The sequence below is a fragment of the Callithrix jacchus genome, chromosome 10 (genome assembly GCF_049354715.1).
Source record: "Callithrix jacchus isolate 240 chromosome 10, calJac240_pri, whole genome shotgun sequence".
NCBI classification, from domain to species: Eukaryota; Metazoa; Chordata; class Mammalia; order Primates; family Cebidae; genus Callithrix; species Callithrix jacchus.
The window spans coordinates 115,683,836-115,707,500 of NC_133511.1; the positions used below are offsets into that span (position 1 = coordinate 115,683,836).

At 39.2% G+C, this 23,665-nt stretch overlaps 2 protein-coding genes across 2 annotated transcripts; both read left to right on the plus strand.

Annotated features, from left to right (window-relative positions):
* Positions 1-931: 931 nt before the first annotated feature.
* Positions 932-8,549, plus strand: OR9Q1 (olfactory receptor, family 9, subfamily Q, member 1). Its single transcript, XM_035262776.3, has one exon. The coding sequence runs from the start codon at positions 5,146-5,148 to the stop codon at positions 6,070-6,072; it is 927 nt and encodes a 308-aa protein (XP_035118667.3). The 5' UTR covers positions 932-5,145; the 3' UTR covers positions 6,073-8,549.
* A 3,656-nt stretch (positions 8,550-12,205) lies between these two features.
* Positions 12,206-19,759, plus strand: OR9Q2 (olfactory receptor family 9 subfamily Q member 2). Its single transcript, XM_035262775.3, has one exon. It carries the CDS (start codon positions 16,265-16,267, stop codon positions 17,207-17,209), a length of 945 nt encoding a protein of 314 aa, XP_035118666.1. The 5' UTR covers positions 12,206-16,264; the 3' UTR covers positions 17,210-19,759.
* The last annotated feature ends 3,906 nt before the right edge of the window (positions 19,760-23,665 follow it).

Consider the following 23,665-nt stretch of genomic DNA (forward strand, 5'->3'; position numbering starts at 1 on the left):
TGTTACAAACAATCCATGTATACTATTTCAATTATTTAAAAATGCACAATTACCTGTTGTTCTATCAAATACTAGGTCTTATTCATTCTTTCTATTATTTTGTACCCATTAACCATCCCTCCTTTTCCCACATGCCCCAATAATTGTATCCAAAATCTATAATGCTCTCTCTCTAGTAAATTATAAGTGGTAAAAAAAATTACTGGTTTAAAAGGACAAGTAAAAAAATAAAAGCTGTTTACATTTAGTATTAAAGTACTCTTGGGTATGAAAAAATCATCACGGTTATGGTATTTTCTAAGAGTCACAAGAAACACTGAGCTGAGAGCTCCTTCCTGGCCCCTAAGCCCTCACCCCCTCTGCCAAGGGAACAGATTCATGGCCTAACAAGACATATTTTCTATCTCAGGGTGGGAGGGCATAGCAATATTTTACTGGTAGGGTTTCAGAAATACTGCGGAATCCCTATTTGGTATGTTACAAGTAAAAAAAAATTACTCTTGTTTGACTTAATTTTTCTGTAGTAGAAAAAAGTTTCCCCTTTCTTGAGGAAAATATCTTAAAGGATATCTTCATCATGAAATTTAAGGGCTTCCAATGCAAGGTCTAAATTGGAACTATTTAGAACTTAAAGATTTAAGGCTGGGTGCAGTGAGTCATGCGTCTAATCCCAGCACTTTGGGAGGCCACGGCGGGCAGATCACTTGAGCCCAGGAGTTCGAGAGCAGCCTTGTCAACACAGTGAAACCCATTTCTACCAAATAAACAAAACATTAGCTGGGCATGGTGGCACATCCCTGTAATGCCAGCTGCTAGGGAGGCTGAGGCACGAGAATTGCTTGAACCTGGGATGTGGAGGTTACAGTGACCTGAGATCGTGCTGTGCACTCCAGCCTGGATGACAGAGTGAGACTCTCAAAAAAAAAAAAAAAAAAAAAAAAAAAAAAGGTTTAGATTCTTATGTACAGACTATTTAGATTATTTAGATTATTATGTAGAGACTACCAACATATAAAGAATTTTTAGTCTCTCAGTAGATTGGGTAAGATAGGGATTTGGAAGATTTTGGAACTGGGAAAAGAGAGATACAAACAAAAGATGATCTCAGTAGAGAAAGCAATGGAGTCAGATGATAGCAGACAAGCTCAAGGTCAGGAGCAGTGCCGCTCACTGTCCCTGGAGTAGCCCTTGGGCTCTCCTGCCCATACGCATTTGGCCGTGCTAACCCCCTTCCCCAGAGAGCTTTGCCCATCATTCTCCTACTCTCTCTTCTGTCCAAACTGTCAAAGTCCACCTCCTCTGGAAAGCCCTCCCCACTTTACCTTACCTGGAAGTAATCTTGGCCTCATATCTTACCTGCTCCTTGCTTGTTTACTACTATTCCCACAGTAGAGGGAATAGTATTCGCATAGTACTGTACTGACTCCTTGCTTAAGAGTTTAGTACTTGCTGCCTTATAGAATGGATACGAATTTCACCTATTAGGCTGCATATTCCTCATAGGCAGGTATTGGGCTGTCTTTTTGTTTCATTTCACATTTCTTGCTCTCATTTAGAACTCTTAGCACAGTGACGAGTCAATGAACCACATGGTTCCATTTTCTCTTGGTTATCGTGACTGTCAAAGAGGGCAATTACTCTGTTTTTCCTTATCTTCCTTTTTATTTCTTTTTCTGAATCGAGACTTGTTGAAATTCAATGACTTAACAAAATGCCTATGAATTTGGGGCTAAAACAATACTATTGTGTTAAAGATTCGGAATGCTGGCAAAGGCTACGCCAACAAGAAGGACTTGTCCATTTCTCTTCTGCACACACTATCCCAGGCTTTTGTTTTCCCTATGTTTTCATTTGCATTTAAAGAAAAAGCAGGGAGAGATTTTAATGAGGCACTTGACTCCCAGAGAGGGCAAACAGAAGACATGAGCGTCAGGCTGAGGTTACTGTGTAGCCTACCCAGTTGGCCCCCCGGATAATGTGGAGCAAAGTTCTGTGTTTCCAAAGCACTCTTCTTCCAAAATATGGCCACAGTGGTGAGGATGGCAATGGGTATATTTTCTGACATTGTTCTGATGGGAGAAATTAAAGTTAGATACATCTAACTCCTCAAGGGACCATGCAGAACTAGGATTCAGGCCTTCTAAACCCCACTCAATGGGTGTATGACAGGGCTTTGGAAACTCTAACTGGGAAGAAAGTCTTTTCTCCTCCCATGAGAGGGACTAGGTCCGTAGTGAGAAACCCACATGTGCAATAATTGCCTTTCCTTAGAGACCACTTTAGCCATTGATTAGTGTCTTCTCCAAAGAGATTTGTGTTGGAGCCCACAAGAAGAGGCTGTCCCTGCCTGGAATTGAACAAAAACCAGAGTGAAGAATGCATCCTAGTCAGATTTTGCAGATCTGGAAACCAAAAGAATAAAATGGCATCTTTGGCAGAAAATAACTGGCTAGAAGGATCTTGAGGATGGTAGGGTTCAGGGATTGACTTTCACTCCACAAGGCTATTATTGTCCCCATATTGATTCACACATTGTTTGTGCAAGTGTGTGAGGAATGCAGGGCAGAGGACACCGTGGCTCCGAGATTTGCTTAGCATTATAACTGAGCAGGTCTGCAAAGGCAACAAGAACCACCCACCTCCTGATGCTCAGCACGATACTTTTGCCCTTACACCCTTAGGACTTCTCCAGGCAATGGGCAAGAAATGACCTTTTAGATATTAAGGAAAAATAGTAGACAAAGAGAGAAGAGGACCTGCCAGCTAAAGATGTGGAATTCAGGTGAAGAAACTGAGCTGGTTTTCTTGGTTCTTGCCCCATTCACATCTCCAGATCCAATTTCCTTTAATTATCATTTTTTCCAGTCGGTCAGTCTGACACGAGCATAGCTGCCAAAGTCTTATGCTTTAAAGATGATGATCCGGTGTCCTTTCTATCCTGCTGCACTACAACTCTGCCAAAGAACTTACCGTTAGCTCAAAAGCCTCTATCAGCCTTCAGGTATTAATAGACTGCAGAGCTGGTATTTAAGTTTGTTTAATTAATGGTGGACCCCTTCTGAGTAGGGGCTGTTGGAATAGCCAGGTGGTGCAGCGAAATCTTGTTATAAGCTATATAGAGCGTCTGTGTGCAGTTTTGTTCCTAATGGCAGTTCCACTACTTATGAGCTCTGCAACCTTGGGAATGATACTTAAACCCTTTCTTTCTCAGTTCTATCTATAAAATGAGTATAAGAAAAGTCCCTGCCGCATGTAGTGGTTGTGAGGATTAAATGAGTTAATATATAAATCATTTAGAAGAGTGTTTATTGGTTTTATGTTATTAAGGGCAATATTAGTTTTTATAAAACTGTATTTGGTAAATGAAGAGGCTCTAATTAAGACAACAGCCATCTGTTAAGTAAGTACATTGTTAGGCTGAGAATAGAAGTGTAAACCCAAGAAAGGCTTATGACCTTTGTGACTGTCAATTTTAGTGAGTTCTTAGACTTCAGGCATTTTCTGTTTTTAAACACTTTCACAAATATAAAAGTAATCCGTTGAACATGTGTATAGCACACTTCCCTTTGCAAGATGCTTTATATATCATTTGGTAACTTTATTCCATGAGAAAATATTAAGCCCTTACTATATGCTGAGCTTCAGGAGCACATGCTCTGACCAAGGAAGGCAGACAGGAAAGAGTTTTCCTGTACAAAGTGCAATCTGGGCTGAGATCTGAAGGTAGGGTAGGTAGCAGCTGACAAGGACTTGGAGGATGCAAAAGAGAAGGCATTTCAAGCAGAAAGGGTTTGTCCTGCTGAAAGTCAGAGATGTAGGAGAACCTGGGGGAGATTAGAGAAGGTGCCAATAATCCAGTACATTTGGAGAAAAGTGTGAGAGGGTGAGTTGTGGCTGTGGGTATGAGGATTTAGAAGCAAAAAAGGAGCATGAAGAAATAAGCAGAGGAGATCTCATGGAGGGCATGTCCAACATGTGGAGGAGTCTAACTAACATCCCATCCTAGATTACAGTTATCCTTTGCATATTTTGATATAGCTAGAGGCAAATAATGTGAATATTTAGAGCATTAAAAATATAAATATTTAAGGTGATGGACATCTAATTACTCTGATTTGATCTTTACAAATTATATGGATGCATTAAATTATCATAAGTACCTTCCAAAAATATCCTCTCTATGATGGGCACCATGGCAGCGTTTCTAACAGGGGAATCAGAGGTGATCAAATTAAAGTCTTAGAATTATCACTCTGATCATAGTGAGGAGAAAGAATTTGCAAGGAGCAAATATACAGACAAGGAGAATAGTTAGTTCCATGGCTGTTGTTCTAATCCAGATGAGAGCTGAAGAGGATTTGATATCAGGGAGGAGCTGAGGTCATGGGGAAAAAGGGACAGAATCCTGACACGGATATTCCCATGGTAGACAAGGGTCCATGTGTCAGCACTTAGTGGAGCAGTAAGGAAGTTTTGGCTCTGAATGGCTCTGGCTTGCAGGGCTCACACAGCTACTTAGCAATAGAGGGAGAGTGTGCACCCCTGTTCTGATAATGTTGAACTGTACCTGTTTTCTTGACATGCTAAGATGACTCTATGCCACAGGACTCCCTTGATGGCAGGAGCTAAGATCAGTCATCTCTGAAGCCCCACATAGCATCTGGAAAATATATATATGGAGGTAGGGGGTGGGGAGAGAGAGAGGGAGAGGGAGAGAGAGGGAGAGAGAGAGACAGGTTCTTGCTCTGTCACCCAGGCTGGAGTACAGTGATGCTATCTTGGCTCACTTCAGCCTTGACCTCCTAGGACCAAATAATTCTTGTGCCTCCATCTCCTGAGTAGCTGGGATTATAGGTGCATACAACCACACATGGCTAATCTTTTTTTTGTATTTTTAGTAGAGACACAGTTTTGCCATGTTGGCAAGGCTGGTCTCGAACTCCTGGGCTCAAGTGATCCATCCACCTTGCCTCCCAAAGTGCTGACATTACAGATGTGAGCCACTGTGCCTGGTGTACCTGGCATATTTTGTCCACAGTATATGTTTAATAAATGTAAACTAGAAATACAGGCAAATCCTATTTGCAACTTCCTAACTTGCTTTCCATTCTACATGTCTCAGGGATCACTGGCATCACAGCAGAGATGAACCTCACCTTGGTGACTGAGTTCTTCCTCATTGCATTCACTGAATATCCTGAATGGGCACTCCCTCTCTTCCTCTTGTTTTTATTTATGTATCTCATCACCTTATTGGGGAACTTACGGATGATTATTCTGATCTGCATGGATCACCGGCTCCACACCCCAATGTACTTCCTTCTGAGTCACCTCTCTTTCATGGATATCTGCTACTCATCTGTCACTGTCCCCCAGATGCTGGCCATGCTGCTGGAGCACGGGGCAGCTTTATCCTACACATGCTGTGCTGCTCAGTTCTTCCTGTTCACCTTCTTTGGTTCCATTGACTGCTACCTCTTGGCCCTCATGGCCTATGACCGCTACTTGGCTGTGTGCCAGCCCCTGCTTTATGTCACCATCATGACACAGCGAGCCCGCTTGAGTCTTGTGGCTGGGGCTTACATTGCTGGTCTCTTCAGTGCCTTGGTGCGGACAGTCTCGGCCTTCACTCTCTCCTTCTGTGGAGCCAATGAGATTGACTTTATTTTCTGCGACCTCCCTCCTCTGTTAAAGCTGGCCTGTGGGGAGAGCTACACTCAGGAAGTGGTGATTGTTGTGTTCGCCATTTTTGTCATCCCTGCCTCCATGGTGGTGATCTTGGTGTCCTACCTGTTTATCATTGTGGCCATCATGAGGATGCCCTCTGCCGGAAGCCGGGCCAAGACCTTCTCCACCTGCACCTCCCACCTCACTGCTGTGTCACTCTTCTTTGGTACTCTCATCTTCATGTACCTCAGAGGTAACTCGGGCCAGTCTTCGGAGAAGAATCAGGTAGTGTCTGTGCTTTACACAGGGGTCATCCCCATGTTAAATCCCCTCATCTACAGCCTGAGGAACAAGGAAGTGAAGGAGGCCCTGAGAAAATTTCTCAATAGAGTCAAGTTGTCCTAACCATCTCCAAACTTGGAAAATCCCGAGAACCACCTACTCTGTAGTGTCAGCGTTCTGGATGCTCATTATTTATAGCATGCTCCATGTTTAAATGAATATATTATGGTACAAGGTGTAAAAAAGAACCAGAACTTTTGCAGGGAGAGGAAGAAAGACAAGGAAAAGTCAGTCTGAAAAGAGATTGGAGTGGGAGTCTTGACTCCCAGGACAAGTGACAAAAGGATTTGAAATTAAATCCTGTGAAATTAAATCCAAATGTGGCACACCTCACCTGTCTGTGATTATAACAGTAGGTTTTTTTAAAGAAAAATTTTAATGAAAGATTTTCATTATATAAAAATGTTAAAAATAATGTATAATAAATTTCCTATACTCACTACTAAGATTGTGTAATTGCTAATATTTGCTATCTCTACTTGGTTACATAGATGTAGTCTATCCATGAGTTTATTCATCATCAAACCACCTTTTTTCCACCTTTCAAGGTGAGTTACAGACATCAGCATTAGTACCCTTTGCTTCTATGCACTTTGGAATTATAGCATCAATTAGGATTCAATATTTAGATTACACTTATTTATTTATTATTTATTTATTTTATTATTTTATTTTAAGACTAGTCAAGTGCAGTAGTGAGAAGGGGGAAAGAGTAGAACAAGGAGTTTGATCTGTGAACAATCAATTGAGGCAACATACTACCTTCAGACCAGCCTAGATTACGTTTATTTTTAATGATCAAACTATGGTTGTTTGGTGATCCTATTAGTAAAGCTGACCCTGCTCAAGGTATTCTTTCATATACTGGTAGTAGTTCTCAAGAAGCCTTCATACAAAGTTCTAAACAATGCCTACAATGCCTATAAAAACATGTCTGTCAATTGCTATCACCTCTGGATATATGCTATGTTTTTTTTTTGTTGTTGTTGTTCTCTACCTATTCCAGCTCTCTCTTGTCCTATGGCATAACTAAAAATCCACTTGGCAAAGTTATACCATTCCCACTGCCCATAATGGTGTGTTCAGTGTCTGTATCATAGGTATTGACTCTGTGTTCTCAAAGCTCGCCCTCAGGGAGGCAGAACATTGCTGAATTCCACATGGGGATAGACAGGAGGGTGATCCTTGCCTATCCTGGGTCCCTGAGCTCTGCAACAGCTCAGCCTGCATCCAAAGCCTCACAAAATCTGTCTGTTCTTAATTTTTACTTCTCTAATTACAGAGGACTTGTCTCAATCAAAGGCACTGGAAGGCAATAGGCTCCATCAATTCATCTTTTCTTCATTGAAGCAAATTTTTATCCTGGAACTCACACTTCTTTTCCTGGATTACCAAAAACAAAACAAACAAAAACAAAAGCCAACAACAAAAAAACCAAAAACTCTGTATGTGAATGATGTAAACAATTGCGGAAGGGGAAATGTGGAGAGAGGGGTGACAGTATCTTCAAAACCTAGGCTGATTTAAACTCAGCCAGGCAAAAATGCTGTGGCAAACATGGAATTTCAGTCACAGGACCTTAAATGGGAAGAAGCAGATATGTGAAAGGTAGGAGATTCAGCACGCAAGTGGCCAAAGGATATTCAATAGAAGGTGATTTATAACAAACTAAAACATGCCCGAAGCTTTAAAGACATTAAGTTTATTCTAGAAGACAGGATATTAAAAATATATATATTGAAATTTTCACAAGAAATATTTTATCCCTTTAATAGTATTTTGTCTGGTTGTTAAAACCCAGGCTTAAAATGTATAGCTTCACTAAGGGGGATATTAATAAATAGTATATGTGTCGATTGTTACAGATGGTGTAAAAAATGTTAAGGAAATGTAAGAAAGCGTGAATCAGTTATATGAAATTCCATCCTGGTTGGAAAAGACAACGTTGTGTCTGTGTGAATAAGAACAGTATTCTAAGGGGTTATTTGCTCTCTTAAATCTACCAGAAGTTGGGAAGTACACAATGAATGGGAAGGGGGTACTAAGAATAAGTTGCCAGGTCTAAGAAAAAAATATAATGCTTCCTTCTGATTAAATGAAAAGGCTGTAGGAACTAGTGGTTGTGTAACCCCACATTGTATATGGAACATCATCTACCTTTTAGTCTATAAGTAGAGCTCAGGAAAAGTTTAAAAAATGCTTTCGGTTTATATATGGAAGGTGAGTAAGGGTTCAATTAGGAAATTTTTAAGAAAAGTTGACAATAGGGAAGTTACCTGATTGTAAATGGGTGTTAGTATTTCCTTACATTTTGCTACACCTTGTGTTGAATTCATTCAAACAAAAACCCTCTGATTCTTTTTGTTCAGTTATTGTAATTCTGGAATGGAAATCCTAACATTTCTGACAACATGGATTAACCTAGAGGATTTTATGCTAAGTTAAATAAGCAAGTCACAGAAAGACAAATATGGCATGATTTATATGAAGTATCTAAAAATACTAGGTTGGTGCAAAAGGAATTGCAGTTTTGCCAATGAAAGAAGAGGAATTGCAGTTTTTACCATTTCTTTCATTGGCAAAACTGCAATTCCTTTTGCACCAGCCTAAGTCAAGCTTATAGAAGCAGAGAGTTGTATGGTGATTGCCTTGGCTAGGGAGAGGAAGAAACAGGGAGATTGTCCAGTCAGCATAAAGTTTCAGTTATGCAAGATGAATAAGTTCTGGAGATCTGTCGTACAACGTAATATCCATAGTTAACAATATGTTGAATACTTTAAAATATGTTAAAAGAATAAATCTTATGCTAAGTAGTTTTACCACCAAAAGACCAATCAGGCAACCAAACCAAAACCCACAAACCCAGAAAACAACAAAAAAGAAAACCCAAAGAAGAACATTAGAAATTTTTTGGAGATGACAGATATATGATATGCATATGTCCAAACTCATCAAAACATATATATTAAATAACTGTAATTTTTTTATAGCAATTATATCTCAATGAAACTTTAAAATATCTGCTTTTGGATATACCTGTTTAAGGGAAATCTGGGCTACTCAAACCAGGAAACACCATCTACTGGAACGTTTTGAATGTGGCTATAGTACTTAAAAGGGGAATAACAAGTTCTTCCAAAGAGAAGCCTTGGACATCCAGCTCATAATGTAATAGCAATGGTGGCACCCACATGCATCCTGCCTGGTCTCACACCAGGCACTCAGCCTGGGTCCTCCCATTACCTTTCTCAAGAGTCTGCCAATACATGGTGCCCTTCAAGGAGAGCTCCACTATCAGGAGCCAGGTCCTCAGGAGCTGTCAAAGAAGGGACTTGTGGTGGCATGACCTTTCTAGTGGACCTCAGGGGACCCTCCCACCCTTTTCTTCCCCAAACATGAATGAGATATTCTGGGGACCACACTACTTGATACAAGAAGGAGAAAGGAAAAGCCATAACCCTCCCCCGGCAAGTGTGATTTGGCAGATATTACTTTATTTTGATTGCAGTGGATATGAGCAATATGGCATGATTTTTGAGTAGCCAAGAATGAGCCTGAGTCCATCTTAAATCCCTATTTTTTGTTTCCATTTTCTTTGCTTTAAATTTGTCTGCTTGGCCTTTTCTTGGAGACTTTAGGATATGATAGAAGGTGTTGGGTGATGACAGTCCCAGATCAGCTGTGTCTCCTTCCACAAAACAACTTCCTTGTTCTGTATCTCAATTTCTCCACCTGAAAAATGAAGGATCAGGTTGATTAAGAGAATTCTGAGTCCCTCTGTGGTCTCAGATTCTTTCTGTTTGAGATTTAGCCCTGTTAAATTTTAAATTATTTGAGAAGAGATCTCGCATAAAGCATTGCCAGTCATCTTGTTCAGAAGGGAAATGTCTGAGAGCTGTCTCAGAGCATGGGTTAGGATGGAGAGAGCACGTGAGAACCTGGAAACTGGGAAGTATGGGAATGGCTAAGGCTAAGGAAGGTGGAGTGGCCAGAGACAAACTTTCTGCATCTTACATTGGCCATAGACATCGAGCTTAAGCTTAAAAGAATTATCAAGCAGCCATCGTCTTCCCAATGCCTTGTCCATGGAAGATAGAATGTGACAGAAACTGGACTCCAGTGGCTGACATGCTTTTCACTCTGCCACCTGTTGCCTCCCTCAGCCACTGCTCAGCCAACAGCTCTGTGGGGTTCCCTGAAGCACAGGTGCAGTGGAAATTTCTCTGATCCTTCTTATCTTTGTGTGGTAAAAATCTATTCTTTTGCGTTTCCAGAACAGTATGCTCTCTTATCTAGGAAATGCTCCATTCTTTACTTAACTATGTGAGTCACATAAGTACTCCATCTTCCTGGTCTTCACTGACTGGCAACTGACCGACATCGGGCCAATCCTGGTACCCCTTTTTTTGGCCACATAACATCTGGGTTCTTCCTTGGGATTTTTAAAAAGTTGGAACCTAAAAATGTGATTTTCATCTTCTTTGTGGCAAAACAGCTAGAACATTTGAAGAGTAGAAACAACCAGTGGGTATTTTTTTTTGTTCCACTTTGTTGAAGAAAACAATGCTGATAGAAACAATCATAGACAACAGAGACATTCTTGGGATCATGGGAGCTGCTGGTCACAGTTGTGCGTGTGACCCGTGACTTAGCTGCATCCCTGCCTGCTCTCCCGATGGGTTTGAGAATCTGGTAGTGAATTCATTTATGGGTTCAAGCCATGTTACCTGCTGGGCTTCTGCTAATTACAACTAAGAAATTCTCATTAAGAAACCCTGGCACTGTAAGTCATTCTTCCTTTGGGATTTCATTCTCCACATCTGTAAAATGAGAAGGTTCACTGGATTCCAAAGTTCCTTTTAGCTTCATCATTCTGGAAAATTCAGACATGAAGGCTCTGAAAACACTTGGAGGTACCTTATAAGGGAAGAAATGGAAGATGCTTACCTCAGGATTGCACACCTCTGAGAGGATTTGGAAGAAGCACAAATATGCACTGGACTAAATTAAGATTAATGCACTTGATTATTTGGTCATCCTTATTTGAGGCCCCGTCTACATTTAAGAGCAAGAAGGGACCACTGGGTACAGTGCTGTGTAACCAGTTTGGCATTAAAAAGTCACAGACTGAGAATCAAATTAACTACTGATGTAATCATTAAACATCTTCCTATTTGGAAGCCTCAGTCCGTTCATCTGTGAGTTGAAAAGCCTGGGTTATTTGACCTCTAATGTCCCCTTCAGTTCCAGCATCTTATGGAGCCTAAAACAATTCCGCAGTTCTACAATATGTAAAGTGAGGGCAGGGATACCAATGACGAATTGAGAGGGGAACATTTGCAGTAGGATAAGTCCTTCCAAAGTCCTTCTAAAGCAAATTTATAGGCACTAGGTGTTCCTCAGCCTTGAGTTGGCATGAGATCCATCCATGTCTGGATGGAAGGAAGGTAGTGAGGATGAATTTCAGGTCAAGAGCCGAAGATAACGTTCTCCTTAAATACTTCCTAGTACCTGCTCCAGGCCACAAGTCATGACTTCTCAGCTATAAGAAACACTTAAAGTAACTCAATAAAAGATCTTTTCGGAAGAAGAGATGATTATCCCTTGAAATATAGTCATCTTGGGTCTTTTCCAGATCCAGTCGACTATGGCTGGAAAGGTGAAGCCAGCCCTTCACCAGTGGGCATAGTAATACTTCATAGAAGGAGTGAGGGCCTGTCTGGTCAAGTGCACCAAGAATTTCCTACCACAGTCTATTCAGTTTGAGACTTAAGTCTCCTCTGTCAGCTGAGTTTTCTTCATTCTAAAAAGCTAGAAAGAAAATACAGACATAAAAGGAAGAACCCCTCAATGATTCCCAAACATGGAGTTCAGAGACATCTTCATGAGAGTTTGCAGTACACTATAGGAATTAGGAGTGTGCCTTCTGGAGACAGAGCACTTGGGTTAAGCCCTAGCTCTGCCACTTACTGTGGGATTATTGGTGGTCCACTTCAACAGTCTGTGCCTAAATTTTCTCATTTCCTTAAAATGAAGATAATAATGATGCCTAGTTCATGGAATTTTTTTGTGGATTAAATGAGTCTGTCTATCATCTATGTATCTATGTATCTATGTATCTATCTATCTATCTATCTAATCTGTCTTTTTACTATCAGTCATCTACCTATTTATTGTCTATCATCTATTTATCATCTATTATCTATCTACCTAATCATCTATGTATCTATCCGTTTGTTATCTATCAACTATATCTGTCATCTGATTTGTCATCATCTATAATCTCTTAGAATGGTCTTTGCTGTTGGATTTTCTGTTAGACTTTCCTTTCTAAATTCTGGTCAGATCTATAGGTCTTAGAAAAAAAACTCTAAACTTCTTTTACGTTAATTTTATAGGCTCTAATAATCATGGTATATGAAATTTTGGTCTATACTCTGAGGTTCATTTTGCTTCTCTTCTGGGACTGGCCAAACGGTGACTGAATCATCTTAATAATCATTCTGACAGCATTTTTTTAAATAAAAATTTTAAATTGACAAATAATAACTGTGTTTATATATTTATAGGGTATAATGTAGTGTTTTAGTCCATGTATACATTATAGAATGATTCAATCAAGCCACTTAAACCGGTTGTTTTAAAATTGGCTATGGTTTCCTGAAAGCAGGATATGATGGCCTCACAGTCTATTTCATATGGGGTAGAAATGAGGGAGTTGCTGTAATTATAAAGTAGAACTACAGGGACTCAGCCATTGGATCCACTTCACAATCAAAGAGGGAGGCATTCTTTAAAGGGCAAGGTGGTTTTCTCTTCCCTTGTTCCTGAGGGATCCATCTGGAAGGATGCTGCTCCCCCAGACTCCCTCCTAATTCTTTTCCCTATTGCTCTTGGGGGAGCCAGTCAGAGACTTCAAGGAGCCAGATCCTGAAATGAGTCATCAGGAGATGCTGTTTCTTGGAACAATTACTATTTTGCTGTTTGGCATTTGGACAGTTTCTGAGCCTCTTTAGAACCACACTGCCTAAGGAACATCCTTCCCTTATAACTCTAGTTCTGTAGAATGCTAATGAAAAAGAGGTTCTGTGCTCAAATTCTGTTGGGAGATGGTGGGTGAAGAAAAAGTTAATAAAGTTTCTTTTTTATTTTTATTTTTCCTTAACTTTTAAGTTCAGGGGCACATGTACAGGTTTGTTACAAAGGTAAACATGTGTCATGGGGGTTTGTTGTACACATTATTTCATCACCCAGGTATTAAGACTAATGGCTAATAACCCATTAGCTGTTTTTTCCGATCCTCTTCCGCCTCCCACCTTCCCTGCTCTGATAGGCCCCAGTGTGTGTTGGTCCCCTCTTTGCGTTCATGCTTTCTCATCATTTAGCTCCCATGTATAAGTGAGAATATGTGGTATTTGTTTTTCTGTTCCTGCGTTAGTTTGACAAGGCTTCTTAATTATAGGACTTTATAGATCCTTTAATATGCTAACATGTAATGTGATTTTCCATGTGAAGAATATAGTATGCAGTGGTCTCCAGATTTATGAGAACAGTGAACCTGTTTTTCTCGCTGGAACATTTACCTATGACACCTGGGGAAAGGTAAAGCCTTCAAAGTAGAAGCCTCCGGTATGGTTCTCAAACTTGCTACATGTTATAATCACCAGGGAATTTACAAAAATTACTGGTGTTCAGCTCCTGCGTTCAGGTATTCTGATTCAATTGTTAAGGGGGATAATTTGGGCCTCAGGAATTGCTTCCCAGGTGATTCTAATGTGCAGTGAAGTTTGAGAACCACTGCCCTGGGGTCCTTTTGTCTAGCGCCATATTCCAGATAGGCTCAGTCAACTGAGCACTGACCTGGTCCAAGTCATTGTTTTGTCACCAAGAAGCTCCACAGTACTCTCTGTATCTAGATTTTTAAAATTTATAAGACAGGGAAACATCACATTCACCCTATCTCAGGTCTTCTGTGAGGAAGAAAGGCACTGACAGGGCTTGGGAGTAATCATGCTTTTCAAGAACATGTCTTTATTATTTTACTTTAGTTTATGGCAGGACACACAGAGGGCTAGGCAGGCCTAGAGCTCCCAATCACAAGGCATTGTTCCCACAATTTTTGGAGATTAATTGTATCAAAATCCCCTATCAAAATGTAGATACTGCTCCCATGTCAGATGTACTTCATCTGCATCAATCTATGGAGGAGGGCTGCTACTATTCACATTTTAAACAAATTCTGTCACCAAATTCTTATGCACACTGAAGTTTGAGAGCTAGTGTTGTGGTAGAGGAGTTGGTCACTATCAAGAATTTGCTCAGCATGCCTGGCGAAAGTCTGTTCACAGCCCGCCCACACCGGCCTCTCCAACATTTTATCTTATGATTCCCCACCTGCACCATTCTCTGCTTCTGCCAAATGGTGAACTTTCGAAGTCACCAATTACGGCATGCTTTGGCAATGGGGAGAAAAAAGCTTATGCTTATGAAAACCTCCTTCAGGGATCAGTTCATAGCTGGCTAGGGTGGCACTGTGTGAAACCCCTGACGAAATTGCTAACTGAAATATAGGAAACCTTCAAAGAAGTACATATCTTTTCATATAAGGCAGGAAGAAGGCAAGACTGGGAACCAGCTCCATCAGACCTTGCTGAGGGATGGGGCTTTGGAAGTTTGAAATTAAAGAGAGACTTTCAAAGACATTAATTAGACACCTTGTTAGGAAGTCATACGAAGATACATCACCCCCCCCTGGAGAGTCACCTAAAGAACCAATTAGGATGTGATGCTGGGACAGTGAATATAAGAAGCATATCAGCAAGGTATCATGCTAGATGGGAAGCTCAGGGAGAAAGGTTGGCCCCATATCCTTGTGTTTCGAAGTAAGTATACAAAAAATCTAGGGCAATGGTCGTGTCAGGGATATATTGTTTTGTCAAGGGGTAGAGGAAAGAGAGAGACTCCTGGAAGTGTTAATAAGACACAGAAGTATTGAAAGTGACCCCATCTCACAAGGTTGCTATGATTATGGGCATATGTACAATTTTCTTTCTGGAATGGGAACAAAGACAAGGTAACTGAAACCCAGAGAGGAAAAGTGACTTGCCCAGGGTCTTACATGCCGTGTGGGTAAACCAGAAGCCAGGTGTCCTTTGGATTGGCAGGTGATGGGCAGACAACACACTATCCAAAAGAAGAGGTCATTAGAATTCAGGTGAGCACAGTTTGTGCCCAGCTCATGGCTTTCAGATCTCGTTTATTTTCTTTCTTGTTCTCCTTAATGGGTCAGCTCAGTACTGGTCTGGCTGCAGGTGCATCAGGTATTCAAACACGATCAAAGCCCTCCTTTACAGCCCTGTTCTAGAACTGTTCCAAGGACCCCCAAATTTATGAACCCAATTTCCTCTAACAGCACTCAGACAACACCAGACTACAAAAATATTTCTGCTTTCAGCTTTGGATGCTGTTTATTTTCAAGCTACTGTTTTTATTAGGGGCTTTGAAAACAACCAAACAAGGCTTATGGGGCTTTGTTAGGTGCCTGAAAAAACTTATGTTTGCTCTTTTGATTTCAAGGTTAATGCTTGAGGGTGTGTTTATGTGTGTGTATGCACACCCTTAATAAGCCAGCCAACTCTAATTAGGATAACAGCTGTTCATTAAACTTGCATGTTGTTAGACTGAGAATAGTAATATTCCTACAAGCAGAGCCCATTGCTGATTGCTGATAGATTTTTTGTTCATATGTTTTTGTTGAGAGAATATAAATTTTCCTTCCTTAAAACATTCATTTAAAATTTTAAATAGCCACCTTATATACGTGGAGTGCTTTTAGCTTTCCAATGTGCTTTTGCATCTGTTTTAATCTATGCATTAACCGTATGTCATAAGCAGGGAAAGCATTATGATCCCCTTTTGGCAGAGGAGGAAACTGAGGTTCAGAGAGGTTAAGTGCCTTGTGTAAGATCAAACAGCTAATTGGGGACAAAGCTACAAATACAAGAGCGGACTTGTAAGTCAGGGAATCACTTGCTCTCTGTTCTTTCTGTAATAGAAGCATCCATCACTTTTTATCTTAAATTATAGTGAGCTCTATATCTATATATGTCTTCGACTGCAAAGTTTGTTGAAGTTGAGTGCCAACATGTAAGACACTCAATTTAAAGCTTTTGTTACTTGAAATCATTTGAATTCCTTTTGAGGGGTCTCCTCGTCTGGCTCTTGTCTTAGCCACGGCAGGTGAACCACTGGATGGATGGCTGAAAGGAATTACACCGTAGTGACGGAGTTCTTCCTTACTGCATTTACTGAGCATCCGGAGTGGCGGCTTCCTCTTTTCCTCATATTTTTGAGTTTCTATCTTGCCACTGTGTTAGGGAACACAGCCATGATCATCCTGATCCGCGGAGATCGTCGACTCCACACCCCAATGTACTTCTTTCTCAGCCACCTTTCCTTGGTGGACATCTGCTACTCATCCACCATCATCCCTCAGATGCTGGCTGTGCTGTGGGAGCATGGTGCAGTCATCTCCCAGGCTCGCTGTGCCGTTCAATTCTTCCTCTTCACCTTCTTTGCCTCCATTGACTGCTACCTTCTGGCCATCATGTCCTATGACCGCTACGCAGCCGTGTGCCAGCCCCTGCTTTATGTCACCATCATGACCGAGAAGGCCCACTGGGGCTTAGTCACGGGGGCTTATGTTGCTGGTTTCTTCAGTGCCTTTGTTCGAACGGTCACAGCCTTCACTCTCTCCTTTTGTGGAAACAATGAGATCAATTTCATTTTCTGTGACCTCCCTCCTCTATTAAAACTCTCTTGTGGGGACAGCTACACTCAGGAAGTGGTGATTATTGTGTTTGCTGTTTTCGTCATGCCTGTCTGTATCTTGGTGATCTTGGTGTCCTACCTGTTTATCATCATGGCCATCCTGCAGATCCACTCTGCTGGAGGCCGGGCCAAGACCTTTTCCACCTGCGCCTCCCACCTCACTGCCGTCACTCTTTTCTTTGGCACCCTCATCTTCATGTACCTGCGAGACAACGTGGGCCAGTCCTTGGAGGGAGACCGAGTGGTGTCTGTGCTCTACACGATGGTGACCCCAATGCTGAATCCCCTCATCTACAGCCTGAGAAACAAAGAGGTAAAGGAGGCTGTTAGGAAAGCCCTGAGCAGATCAAAGGCTGCTAGAAGACCCTAAATGGGCCCTTGCGAAATACGTTATTCCTGAGTTTTCCCATCTTTTCTCAATGGCACCTTCTGGAGAGGCTTTCCTAGACAACCCTAAGTAAAATCGCACCTGAACTCTCCACCCCCGCTTTCTGATTCCTTATTCTACGGAACACTTATCACCATCTGACGTATTAGAGGTTTTATGTGTTTGACATTGTCTAATGCTCACAACCAGAAAGTAAGCAACATCAGAGCAAGTGTTTTTTTATCTGAGCTTCATTTCTATATGCCCAGTTGCTAGCAAAGCACCTAGCATGTGAAAGGCACTCAATAAATATTTGTTGAGTGAATGAATCTCAGGTTCCAGTGTCTACTTGTAAGTCATAACTTCTTCAGTCATCAGTTTTCTCATCTATCAAGTGGTTTATCCACCTTATAGGACTGTGGTTTTGAGAATCCAGTGCATACATGAACAAGGATCATATCTGTATTATTCACTAGTATCTGCAGAATCCAGTGTGTTGCCTGGCATGACAAATACGTGATGAGTAAAGCAAGAATATTTGGAAAATTGCAAAGCAGTCTACAAATACAACTACTGTTTCAATCCAAAGGGATTTTCCAAATCTCATCGTTTATTCATTTACTCTTTTTTGTGGTGTCTTCTTAATTGTTTCTATGGTTTTTGATTGACAATAAGAAAAATTGTCATAATAATAATAATAGCAAGTTACTCTTATTAGGCATTATTACCTTCAAGGGCTTACAATAAGTTTGCTATAGGAATTACTTGATTTAATTTACAGGACATTCTTGTGAGTCAGGTTCTATTATTATCTCTGGTTTATAGGTAGGTGAGGCATTTGAGGCTTAGAGATACTGAGTAATATTCTCAAAGTTGGCAAGCAGGTGGTTGGGTGGGGCTTCCACCCAGTTAGACCTGAGAGCCTATCTAACGTGCACGCTGTTGCTAGCTGTAATCTGTTGCCTACTCTATATAATCACTCAACTGGAATTTATTGTTATTGCACTTTCTTTTTCCGTTTATCTGGTGAAGAAAATAGGTAAAAGTCCAATCTGTGGGTATAGATAGCAGTCAACAACACTCATTTTACAGCCCCTATGTGCAGTATTGCATCATATGACTAAGTGTGTGTGTGTGTGTGTTGTGTGTGTGTGTGTATGTGTCTGTGTGTAGTTGTACATGATAAAGTGAAGTGTGTAGATTAAACAGCAACTTCTGAATTCAGGGAATATTTGATTTAAGAAAATACAATATTTTAGAAAACAGTTGGCTGGGCATGTTTAGGAAAAGGTACAGGGAAGAAATTAGGACCTGTGGCCAAGAGATCTGGGATCATATATCAGCTTTTGTAGAAATCATTTAGAAACCACAGATTGGGGTGAAGCAATGCTACAGAATGCCTCTTGAGGACCATTTTCTAAATATTAACTGTCATGCAAATATTTTCATAGCTCATCAACATCTGTGGTCGGTGTTAGACATATTTGTGTTGTAGAAAGAACTCAGAACTTGGCACCAAAGTGTCCAGTCTGCCATTTCTTAGCTGTGTGGCTTCAGATTAATTAGTGCCTTTCAGCTTGCTTCTCCTCTGTGAAATAATACTGAGCACTTACTCTGGGACATGATTTATATGTATCTTGTTTATTCTCACAATAACTTTGTATATTTGGAGAATTGGAATTCATTGGGTAATGTTATAAACATTTAGTGTTACTAATTACTGTTAATAATTCATGTTATTATGGTGCTTGCTCAGGCTCCACAGCCTAGTGAGTATTGATGGGCAGAGGGACCTATAGCTGACCCATGGGCTTCTTTATTGCAGAACTGTCTGGAACAGTCCCTTCTGGGCCCAGATTATCTCTAAATCTGGACATTTCCAGGAGTCAAGTTCTCAAACAATTTTTAACTTAACCCTTAAGCTAATGCACACTTATCATATCATAGGTACAATGATAAAAGCTTTACATGAATCATTTGTTTTAGCTCTCCCAACAATGTTAATGAAAAGCTATTTTTATTGACCCCATTTAGCAAAAGAAAAAAGAAAAACTGAGATTCAGAGATATTATGTGACTTGATCAAGAGAGTGGCAGATAAGGGAGTTCTGCTCTCAGGTCTCTCTGACTCCAAAGTACATACTCTTATTTGATAACTACCCTTCTACACTCTTCTTTCTCCTTCTCCAAGACTGTAGTTCCTGGTTACAGTTTGCTTCAGAGGTATCTGAGTTTCAGTTGCATTCTTGGTCTCTATGTTTGGTAGGTGTGGGCTGAGATGGGTGTGTTTGAGGGACTGACATAATTGTGAAGTTCATGAAACTCAGTTTGGTCTTCTTGTAGGCCAATGAGAAGAGTCTGGGGGAATCTATAACTCCCTCAGAAAGGGCAGTATTGCCTTCAAAGCTCTTCCAGAATATTTCTTGGCTCAGAGTGCTTTAATAAATAGCTAATCGGCTTAGTGCCTCTAAGCAGACACTAACCTTCCCTTTAGTGATTACCCAAGGAATTCAATATTCCTTTCCAAACACTGATTATTGTTATTTCTTACCATTTATTAGCATTTACAAATATGGAATTGTATATATACATATATATACTTTATTTTGTTATATATATTATTATCAAATGTATTATTCAAAAGACATATCTGAAATGTGTATATATACTTTATGATTTTTGTTATATCTATGATTATCAAAAGACATTATTCAAAAGATGTATCTGAAATATCTTCTAATTTACTAAAACTTTAAAACATAATTTTATTGAGATTTGACGTGCAATATACTGTACATATTTGAAGTGTACAATTTAATACACTTTGACATGAATACACTCATGAAACCATCACCACAATCAAGATAATGAGCATGTATATCGCTTCCCAAGTTTCTTTGTACCTACTTTGCTTTCTCCCATGTGCCCCTTCCCATCAGTCCCCATCTGCACCCTCCAGGCCACTACTAGTCTAATTTTTGTCCTATATATTAGTTTGAATTTTATATAAATTTTATGTCAATGGACTCATGCCTGACTTCTACTTAGCATAATTATTTTGAGAATCATTAATATTGTTGTATATATTAATAATTCATTCCACATTATTACTGAGTATTATTACATTGTAAGCCATGTTTGTTTATTCATTCAGTTGTTTATGGGTATTTTAATTGTTTCCAGTTTTTGGCTATTAAAGCTTATAATACATGAAAAGCCTTTGTGTAGATAAATACTTTCAGTTCTTTTAGGTAAATACCTAAGGGTGAAATGGTTGGAATACATAGTAGACATATGTTTAATTTCTTAGGAAACAACCAAAGTGTTTTCAAAGTGGTTGTATCACTTAATATTCCCGCCAACAGTGCTAACAGTGCATGAGAGTTCCAGTTCTTCCAAATCCTCAGCAAAACTTCGCATGGTGAGGCTTTTTAATTTTTGTAAATTGTGGTAAGAACAGATAACATGAGATTTACCCTTTTAATAAATTTAATAAAGTTTGAGTTTGGTATGGTATTGTTAACCATAAGTTCTACAGCATATCTCCAGAATTTATTCATCTTGCATAACTGAAACTTTATACCTATTAAAATCCAATTCCTTATTCTTCCTGTCCCCGTGCCCCTGGCAAGCACACTATTTTTGCTTTTATGAGTTTGACTATTTTAGATACCTTAAAGTGAAATCATATAGTATTTGTCTTCCTGTAACTGGCTTATTTCATTTAGCATAAGGTTTTCAAGGTTCATCTATGTAGTTGCATATGGTAAGATTTCCTTCTTTTTAAAAGATGAGCAATATTCTAATATATACAGTCATCCCTCAGTGTCCATGGGGGATTGGTTCCAGGACCTTCCGCAAATAACTAAGTCTGCAGATGTTCAAGTCCCTGATATAAAATGAGATGTAATATTTGCACATAAACCTATGTACATCCTCTTGTATACTTTAAATGATCTCTAGATTACTTATACTACCTACTACGATGTAAATACTATTTATAAGTGCTATTTAAACATTTGTTATACTGTATTGTTGAAAAAATAATGGGAAGAAAAAAGTCTATATACTTTCAACACAGACACAATTGTTTTTCAACTATTTTTATCCAAGATTGGTTGAATCCACGACTGTGGAACCCACAGAGTCAGAGAGCCAACTGTACCATATTTTCTTTAACTCTTTATCTGTCAGTGGACATTTAGGTTATTTCCACATCTCAGCTACTATGAATAATGCTTCAATGATCATGGGAGTAAACACACACACACACAAACACACACACACACACACACACACACACACACACATGATTTTAATTCTTTTGGATAAATACTCAGAAGCATTGTGTATTTATTGCTGGGTCATATGATAATTCTGTCTTTAGTTTTTTGGGAAACCTCCAAACTGTTTCCCATAGCAGCTGCACCATCTTACATTCCCACAACAGTGTACAAGGGTTCAAATTTCTCCATATTCTCACAAACACTTATTTTTTAAAAATAATAATAACCATCCTAATAGGTATGAGATGATACCTCATTGTGGTTTTGATTTGCATTCCCCTGTTGATAAGTGATGTTAAGCATCTTTTCATATACCTGTTGGCCACTTGTGTGTGTGTGTATATATATATATATATATATGTTGGAGAAATATCTATTCAGATCTTTCTGAATAGAAACTTTTTAAATTTAACAAAATTTATTGAATATTGTATGTATATAAGGTATATAATTTGATAACTTGATATATGTATTGTAATAATCATATTGTATTATGATTATCACAAATTCATAAACATATCCATCACCCATGCTGTACATTAAATCTCCAGAGGTTGTTCATTTTATAACTGAAAATGTGTTCCCTTTGATCCATATATTATTTTCCTCCACCCCCAGCCACTGGAAACCACTGTTCTCTACTTCTATGAGTTTGATTTTTTGGATTCCACATATAATTGATATCATACAATATTTGTCTTTCTGTGTCTGGATTATTTAACTTAGCATAATGACCTCCAGATTCATCCATGTTGTCATGGATACTGGTATTTTCTTCTTTTTTATAGTGATTAATAAATAATATTTCACTGTATATGCAAACCACATTTCCTTTATCCATTCATCCACCTGTGGACACAAGATTTTTCTGTATCTTTGCCATAGGGACTAATGCTGCAATTAACATGGGAGCGCAGCTATATCTTTGAGATACTGATTTCATTTTCTCTAGATAAAAACTCAGAAATAGAGTTGCTAGATTGTATACCAATTTATATTCCCACTAACAATGAACAAGTGTTTTATTTTTCCCCTCAACCTCTCCCACACTTATCTTTCGACTTTTTGAGGATAGCCATCCTAACACTTGAAAAGATACTTAATTTTAGTTTTGATTTGCATTTCTCTGATGAATAGTGATGCTGAGCATCTTTTCACATACCTGTTGGCCATTTTTATGTCTTCTTTGGACAAATGTCTATTTAGATCTTTTCCCATCTTCTAATTCAAATACCTTTTTTTCCTGTTGAGTTGTATGAGTTCCTTCTATATTTTAGATACTAATCCCTTATCAGATATATGATTTGCAAATATCTTTTCCCATTCCATAGGTTGCCATTTCACTCTGTCGATTGTTTCCTTTGAAGAGAAGAAGCTTTTCTTAATTTGATGTAGTCAAATTTATGTCTCGTTTTGCTTTTGTTGCCTGTGCATTTGGTGTCATTGCTAAGAACTTGTTACCAAGACCAAAATGATGAACATTTTTGATTCATGTTGGGTTGATTTTTGTCTATGGTGTGTGATTATCATCCAACTTCATTCTTTTGCATGTGGAAATATGGTTTTTCCAGTATGTTGATGGAACTATAATTTCTTCACTGTGTATTCTTGGTGCCCTTGTCAAATATTGGTTGTCATATTTGGGTTTATTTCTGGGCTCTCTGTTCAGTTCCATTTGTCTATGTATCTGTCTTTATGCTAGTACATTTGTATCTTGCAACCCTGCTAAACTCAATTATTAGTTTTAATAGCTTCTTTTGTTTTTGTACATACACAATTGTGTTGTCTGTGAATGAAAGCAGTTTTATTTCTTCCTTTATAATTTGAGTGGTTTCATTTCTTTTTCTTGCCTTATTGCACTGGCTAGAACTTCCAACACAATGTTAAATGGAAATGAGGAGACTGTAACTTCCTGTCCCATTGTTTATATTAGGGAAAAATCTCTGATATCCCCACCATTCCTTATGTAGACTTTTCACAGATGATCTTTATCACATAAGGGAGTTCTCTTTGATACCTCTTTTTTATTCTCATAGTATTTTTCTTTTTAAAATCAGGAATGGATTTAGGATTGTCTGCATCTACTGAGATGATAATGTAGTTTTATTTTGTTTATTAATGTGATGGATAGCATTTTTTTGATTTTTTAATGTTAAACTATTCTTATAACTTGG